We start from the raw sequence: 7,943 nt of genomic DNA on the forward strand, positions 1-7,943 counted from the left end.
CGGGCGCATCTTGACGACATCGCACGGAAACACAGAAAAATAAAGCGCCCATGTTGATGACAGCACATCAGCAAATGTGAAACTCACAGGCTCGCCATTAAGTCCAGTGTCTCCTTTGACTCCTGCATCACCCTTCACTCCCTGTTGAAAACGGCATCAGATTGAGTGTCCACTCAGTTAACTCATATCTTACCAAGGGGCCAGTATTTTAGTCTCAGCTCTACAAGAAATGTACATGAACATAGCAGTCCAGTGTTTTTCAATGAACAGTCACACAGTGTTATGCTAGCATGTCAAGGAGCACAGCAGCACAGAAAGGTGAAAAGTACAGTCTCTGTTTTCATCTGCATTCTGCCAAATATTTCAATCATTCAGTCATATTTATTCCGCTGGAGGATGAGAGGATGCTGGTCATTACCGGAGGTCCAGGTGGTCCTCGAAAGCCCTGCTCACCGGGAAGTCCCCTCTGACCCTGGGAAGAGTCAGCAGACAAGGATATGAGCATGTGTGCCCAGATCAGCATTCGGGAACACCATGGTAGGGTCGCACCATGTTGTGTAGCCGTTTAATGATGCGTAGCATTTTACATTGTGGTTTAATGCTGTGTTTAATGTGTCCAGGTGCTCAATGTTTTACTTTCACAATCAAAGGCAAGTTTCCACAGCCAAGAGTTATTGTTGCTTGCTGCATTAGTGAGCGCTATCATACTTCAACAGACACTTCATTTCATACAGATAAATTCAGCTGACAGATGATTTATTATTATAATAAGCCTGGCTGCGTGTATGCGTGTGTGTGTGTGTGTACTAGGGAGATGCATAATTCTCCATTGCCACCAAATTTTAACAGATTTGTGAGTGGGTATGTGGGTCTATGTGTGTAGGGGTGTGTGACGGAGAGAAAGACAGAGAGAGAGAGAGAGAGAGAGAGAGAGAGAGAGAGAGAGAGAGAGAGAGAGAGAGAGAGAGAGAAAGAGAGAGAGAGAGAGAGAGAGAGAGAGAGAGAGAGAGAGAGAGAGAAAGGTGACAGTAATAATCAGGTGATTTATATCAACAAAGCACTTTTGTAAGTTGTTCTGGATAAAAGCATAAATGTTCATGTAAATGTATCTAATAAGACATTTGAAATTATCATTGCAAGAAAATGTTTCATGTTTCTTTTAGTTCCCTGGAAGACTGGGTGTATATGATGTTAAAAGGTATGCATGCATCCATTTGGGCCAAATTACCTCTCTGCTGCCACCATGTGTTGGCGATTCAGGTTTACATGCCCGTTTTTGTTCATGTTTACTTTTATTGCTGGTTTGTGTCTAGACACTTACCACTTCTCCAGATTTTCCCTGGTCTCCCTTTTCCCCCTTCTCCCCAGGCCTTCCCTGCAAGGTGGGTATAGAGTACAGACAGTGTAGAGAGACTGCACAGTACAGAGAACATGAACACCACCGTACATCCACATACACAAAACAAGAAGGGCTTTTGGAGTAGTGAGGACACAAGAAAAGAATTCACCAGCTTGTTCCCTAATCCTCAGATTTAATCAAACAACTACCCAAATAACCCTGAAATTAACTACATAAACGGCAGCAGATCTGATTACATACTGGTTCACCAGGCTCTGGAATAACATTGGCCACCTAGAAAGAATCAGAAAGATGGTGAATTACTCTCAGAAATCAGATTAATCGGACATATAGTGAATTACTCTCCGAAAACATTGCATTATTACATAACATTCATTTCCACTAGCTAAGCCAATCACGACGCACTTGTTTGTTTGTTTGTTTGTGTGATTGACTGTGAGATTAGTGTTCTTACATTTCCTGGAGCTCCTGGGGCTCCTCTGGGTCCTACTTCTCCCTGTGAGGAGAGAAAGAGAAAGAGAGAAAGAGAAAGAGAGAGAGAGAGAGAGAGAGAGAAGAGAGAGAGAGCAAAAAGGGTTGTAGATTGATGCTTTGGGTGTTTCTTTTAAATATACTTACAAATTTTACTGCTGCTTGTTGTTGTCTTGGACAAATACCTGGGTGGTATTTGTATATGTGAGTATATGTGATCAAAAAAGCTCAAACCGGTTACAGAACAATTTGATTCATGAGTATGGAAACTAGTTTTTATGGCATATATGTGCTGATGTAATGACTGCTTGACCTTCGCTTCGACTCTGGGCAGCGTGGAATGCTATCTGCAGCACACAGCAGGTAAATAAACCGCTCATTGTCTCACCTTGTCTCCCTTCTCTCCTTTAGGGCCAAGGACACCGTCAGTCCCTCTCTCTCCCTGAAGAGGACGCACACACAGAGCAGAATGTCGAGTGCAGCAAGGATGCACACACACACTCGCACACACCCACACACACACGCGCACACACGCACACGCACGCACGCACACACGCACACGCGCACACACGCACACGCACGCACACACACGCACGCGCGCACACACTCGCACACACACTCGCACACACGCGCACACGCACACACGCGCACACACGCACACGCACACACACACGCACGCGCACACACGCACGCGCACACACGCACACGCACGCAGCAAAATGCTCTTGTGCTCATCACTTAAACCTCCTCCCAGGGGCTCATGTAAGTACATCCCTGATCAGGTGATCTCTATAAGCTGTGTGCTTTAGCTTGGCCGATGACATGCAGCACACGAATCAAAGAAATAATGATTAATTCAATCACAGTGTCATTTGAGTAAAGCACCCAAAGCTCCAAACGTGAATGTCCTATCCAAGCCTGAACTCCAGGAACAGCCAACAGCAGGACAGGACGAGAGAGGAAGACGTTAGGAGGCGTTTCCGGAGGAGCACGATTGGCTTTGTCCCTACCTGTGGTCCTCTTTCTCCTCTAGGTCCCATCAAACCTGTCTCACCCAGCAGACCAGTCTCTCCCTGGCCAACACAGAGACACACAACACAGGCGCAAAGGTGAACAGGAGAGACCTTGTCATTATCACGTGCAGCGTATTGCATTCGGCATTATGAATTTGTCCTTTTGTTGTTATCATGAAGTCCTGTAGCACTTACACGCTCTCCTGCTGGTCCCCGGGGTCCCGGAGGACCTTCGTCACCCTTGGAACAAATTACAGCATCACTCGCACAGCCTAATCATTGCCACAGACACACCCTCACATCATTACTGCATCATTATTGATGTTCTGTCATGAGTGCTGGTTATACTCGTTACTCTTGGCGGAAAGCTAGCAGGCGTGTATTGAGCATGAGGGTAGCAGTATCACCTTTGGACCCGGTTTACCAGGCAGGCCATCTAGCCCCGGTTCACCTCTCTGACCCTGTGAAATAGCACATACATCAGAGACAGGATGGTGTGAGACAAGCACACCAAACACACGACTAGGCAATACAAATGAGATGAAAGAATGCATAATGGAGCAGGTAATGTTTCCGGTATACGTAGTGTATCAGGTAAAGGCCTCTTCAATTCATTTGTAGGCATGACATTAAAAAAGGGCTTTTAAATGCAAAAAAGTATGACATTGATATTCAGTTTTGCATCAGTAAAGCATCAGATGAGGATTCAATTAGGCTAATTTTTAGAAGTGTCATAATAAAACCTTGTGCTGCAAAGCAAGTATCCTTTTGAAACAAGTTCTCCGTAATATAACAATGGCCACTATGCCATGGCGCTTTGGTAAAATACAGCTCTGATGGGGTCTCTGAAAGAGCTCATAGGTACTAAAGGGTCATTGGAATGGGGTGATTATGACATCACCCCGGAGCTCCAACCTTCCCTCCATCGTTTCCAGGGAGACCATCCAGGCCGTCCTTTCCCGGCAGACCCTGCAAACATATTCAGCAATCAGCAGGCCATTATTTGATCATCTGCTAGAGGAACACAGTGTTCCTAATACAATGGCTTCCTTCCAGATCCTCTTACAGGTTTCCCTGCTGCTCCTGGTTTTCCGGAGAAGCCGATTTCACCAGGTAATCCCTGTGGGAATGACAAAGGCAAAGTTAAAATGGCTGAATCTGAATTTATTTCTCATCCTTCCTTAACCCTTATGCTGAACCCTAAAGCTGAATCCTAAAGACTAACATTACACAGTTCTTACACTGATCATATGATCTTATCATAAACATATACAGCATGTGCCACTGATGCATTCTGATGCTGATGATGAAGATGAAGAAGATGATGGTGATGATGATGATGATGATGATGATGATGATGATGATATTATTATTGTTGTTGCTATTATTATTTCCCCTTAGACATGAACATAGAGTATGAATGATGTAAACTCACAGGTGGTCCAGTATGCCCCTGACTACCAGGAGGTCCAGGGGGTCCTACAGGACCCTAAAAACAAAACAAAACCAAAGCCAAAATATTTCGTAATGATCTCTAAATGAAATATCCTATATGGCCTCTATTACATCAAAAGTTAAGTCAGGATTCATCTGAATAAAATAATACAATGTGAAAATATAGATAAGCCTATGTAAAAAATATTAGAACATGACTCATTTAACAGTTTAAAGTGTCAATGCCAGTAAGAAGAAAAAAAAACTGTGCTCAGCCACTAGGGGGCGCGCTTGGGCGTGCACAAAATGCGAGCCAGCTAACAGCTGTGGAGATATCCGATCTGGGATGCATGTTTTGTTTAGTGCATTTATTCTGGGGAAAAGCAAGGTGCTTGTAAGTGCTCTTTATAGACAGGGTTGTATGCAAGAGAACAGGGATGGAATATGAGAAAAGGGAGGCGAGGGTGCAAAGTAACACTTCAGTATAGGAAGTATAGGAAGTATAGGAAGTATAGGAAGTATAGGAAGTATAGGAAGACATTATTTCAGCGCCAGTAAGGGTCAAGAGTGACAGCTGTTCTTACGGGTGGTCCTGGAAGGCCATCAACTCCGGGAAGGCCACTCTCACCTTTCTTTCCCTAAAGGGGGAACACAGTCAAATATCAGACAAATAAAAAGATCTAAAGAAAAGAAAAGAAAAGAAAAGAAAAGGGAACAAACCCAAGTTTGTGCATGCTGCCATCTGCTGGATAAAGAGGGAAGGTGCAACTACGAGTTGCTGAACACTCGTAGAAGCTCGTTGTTTACCTGTCCAAATTTCAACCTTTACCATTATAATAGTAACAAGGCGCCACCTCTGTACAATGACAACTGATCCCCAGAGAGAGAGAGACCCCAAAGATTAGTGACTACTGATCCCCAGAGAGAGCGAGACCCCAAAGCTCAGTGACTATTGCTGTGTGTGTGGCAGTGGGACGTTTTTCCTTAGAAAAGAATGTTTTAAGAGGATTCCTAGGACTCATCCATGCACACATTTTAGGAGCTGGCCCATGCTGAAAGCTACACCATCTGCCAACCAAAAATTACTGCCATGGTGCACAACAAACCAAAGCAAACGGAGACTGTTCCTCTGTCAAATGCCACAGAGCTAAGAGGTCCTGCAGGGACATCTAAAGCCTAAGCCACATCCACCCAAGATTCTTCAACAAACATCAACACTCACGATGGCAGCTGGCTTTGGAATGCTCCAAAAAAAGAAGCAAGCTGTCAAATGTGCAGTGTGAGAGGAGAGAAACCTTCTACAGACTTCTAGAGACTGACAGTCACGCAAAGCACAGTCACACCAGCAGTGGCTGGGTTCCACGGTGCTGATTGGACAGTGTTCTGCATTTACGGCAGGTCACTCCATTCTCAGAGATAATACTACGACTTAACACCAACACTAAGCTACAACAGGAGAGAAATAGGAGTCTGCTAGAAATGTAGATTTTCAAAATTGATGCAATTATTCTAGGATTTGTTTATTTAATCCCTGGGGGGGAAAAAAAACTTCACAAATAGCCTTCTTCATTCTTGTCAACGTTTTTGTTTCGCTTCTGACAACCAAATGGTCAGCCTTCTTGATCAAGTTGGCACTAAGTTCATCACCCCCAGACCAGACCCACAAGGACTCCCCTGACACATAAGAGCTAACCTAAATCTAGCATACAGACTCTTGTCAGTTCACAGGTCTTGATTCAACTCATGTGATAATGACATGCAGGCTCCGCATTCTCCACAGCCTGGGACTCCTGGGACTCCTGCATACTTCCTGACTGCCAGTCCTAATCTCACCTGCTCCAAGTAACCAAAGGAGCGTGTGAGTATACAAGACCGATGAGATTATTTAACCGAACTCAAGTCCATGGGGAGACCGCTGTCCAGGAATCTTGCTGGACTCCTCTAACAAAGACAACACAGAGACATGGAGCGTATCTCAGATATTTTGTTTAGAAATGTACCCTTTGTCCAGTTTCACCCGGGTCTCCCGGCAAACCTGGAGGTCCAGGTGGACCCTGAAAAGGAGAATAAAATAGTAAAATGTTAAAAATATCAAAGTCAAATGCAACTCACTGCGATACACGAAATGCCGCTAGATAATGACCTTAAAGAATTTGCTTTTAAATTTTGTGCATGAACACTTCATGGGGTATCGGTTGTCACGGATGATTGTCTAAATCAATTATAACATTTTCATTCTCTTATACCTGACAAATTCCTAGACATTGAAAACATAATTTCTCAGCGCAGAATAGACGCTTCCTATAGGAAGTCTGGTAAAGTAATGAAGTCAGGTAGTGCTGTATGCAGGTTAAGTCTTTTGTGTTACTGACATACACACAACAGACTGTAAATAAAGCCCCAAGGACAGAGGAAACATGCTTTCTGTGCCACATGATAGTGAAAACAGGCCAACGTAGGAGGACTTACAGGAGGTCCAGAGGGCCCGTCAGCTCCTGGAGGACCACGTGGACCCGGGATGCCCTGGAAACAAGAAAACCCAGACACACACACACACACACACACACACACACACACACACACACATTTAAATATTTAAATACAGCCAAAATGTTTGAAAATGTTTTACTGATCTCACACAAATTTTCATAGTATGTTCCTAAACATTACTCACATCTTGTCCCTTCAAGCCTTCCATGTGGACCTGAGATAACATGCAAAATGATGATTACTTCCATCAGAGTAATAATTGGCGTAATAGTAATAATGACAGGACAATAGCAGTAACAGCTGTGTCCCATTAAATGGCTGTGTAGCTGGTGGTAATCTTTTATTTAAATTATTATCTAAACCTTCAGTCAGAAACTGAAGCAGATCGTCTCACTGCAACTGTGCTACTGACAAGGCAGTGTTACCTTGACCGCTGAAGATGAATATTAAATAATCTCTAAATGGTCATTTCATATATTCCATGCACAGATGGATTAGTTCTCTGCTTTCAGTAAACATATTTGTCTAAAGGAATCAATTTCTCCACAACATATACTTATGTAAAATGAGTTAAAAGAGTGTACAGTGTTGAAATTAAATGATTCTATGCTGCTGGCCTTGGGCTTATTAGATTTAGAGGGGATTGTAGCTCACAGAATGAGAATTAGTTCTGAAAACTCTGAGGAATAACTCACCACGTCTCCAGGTATGCCAGCTGGGCCTCTTTCCCCCTACCGCACACACACACACATGCACACACACACATGCATATGTCCACACACACACACACACACACACACACACACACACACACACACACACACACGCACGCACACACACACACAGTCATCTTATTTATATAATGCCCTTAAATATAAAGCACACAAGGTACGCAAGCACATAACATTTCTAGAGAAGACCTTGCATCCTTTAGATGCAACATTAATAACATCAGACTGATAACTAGTGGAGCTGGTGTAAATCTATTATTTTAATTGCATGATTCAGAAACTGAAGCAGGTCTTCTCACAGCAACTGTGCTACTGACAGAAGATGAATATTAAATGATCTCTATATGGTCATTTCATACACTCACACCCATACACCCACAATCACACACACATACGTGTGCAAATGCACACACAGAGAAACCTGAATCACCTTATTTAAATAAT

The 7,943-nt window shown here is 43.5% G+C and overlaps 1 protein-coding gene across 1 annotated transcript in view; it reads right to left on the reverse strand.

Moving 5' to 3' along the window:
- col22a1 (collagen, type XXII, alpha 1) overlaps window positions 1-7,943 on the reverse strand; it is a 57,836-nt gene that overhangs the window by 15,941 nt on the left and 33,952 nt on the right. Inside the window, exons 20-36 of the mRNA XM_035523800.1 lie at window positions 7,464-7,499; window positions 6,953-6,982; window positions 6,748-6,801; window positions 6,279-6,332; window positions 4,863-4,916; window positions 4,280-4,333; window positions 3,911-3,964; window positions 3,760-3,813; window positions 3,252-3,305; window positions 3,040-3,084; window positions 2,842-2,904; window positions 2,220-2,273; window positions 1,815-1,856; window positions 1,601-1,633; window positions 1,322-1,375; window positions 419-472; window positions 88-141 (exon numbers count right to left, since the gene is read on the reverse strand). Of these exons, the coding sequence (XP_035379693.1) occupies window positions 88-141; window positions 419-472; window positions 1,322-1,375; window positions 1,601-1,633; window positions 1,815-1,856; window positions 2,220-2,273; window positions 2,842-2,904; window positions 3,040-3,084; window positions 3,252-3,305; window positions 3,760-3,813; window positions 3,911-3,964; window positions 4,280-4,333; window positions 4,863-4,916; window positions 6,279-6,332; window positions 6,748-6,801; window positions 6,953-6,982; window positions 7,464-7,499 (843 nt within the window). The remainder of the gene's footprint in view (window positions 1-87; window positions 142-418; window positions 473-1,321; window positions 1,376-1,600; window positions 1,634-1,814; window positions 1,857-2,219; window positions 2,274-2,841; window positions 2,905-3,039; window positions 3,085-3,251; window positions 3,306-3,759; window positions 3,814-3,910; window positions 3,965-4,279; window positions 4,334-4,862; window positions 4,917-6,278; window positions 6,333-6,747; window positions 6,802-6,952; window positions 6,983-7,463; window positions 7,500-7,943) is intronic.

This window comes from Electrophorus electricus, chromosome 2 (assembly GCF_013358815.1).
Source record: "Electrophorus electricus isolate fEleEle1 chromosome 2, fEleEle1.pri, whole genome shotgun sequence".
In the NCBI taxonomy this organism is placed as follows: Eukaryota; Metazoa; Chordata; class Actinopteri; order Gymnotiformes; family Gymnotidae; genus Electrophorus; species Electrophorus electricus.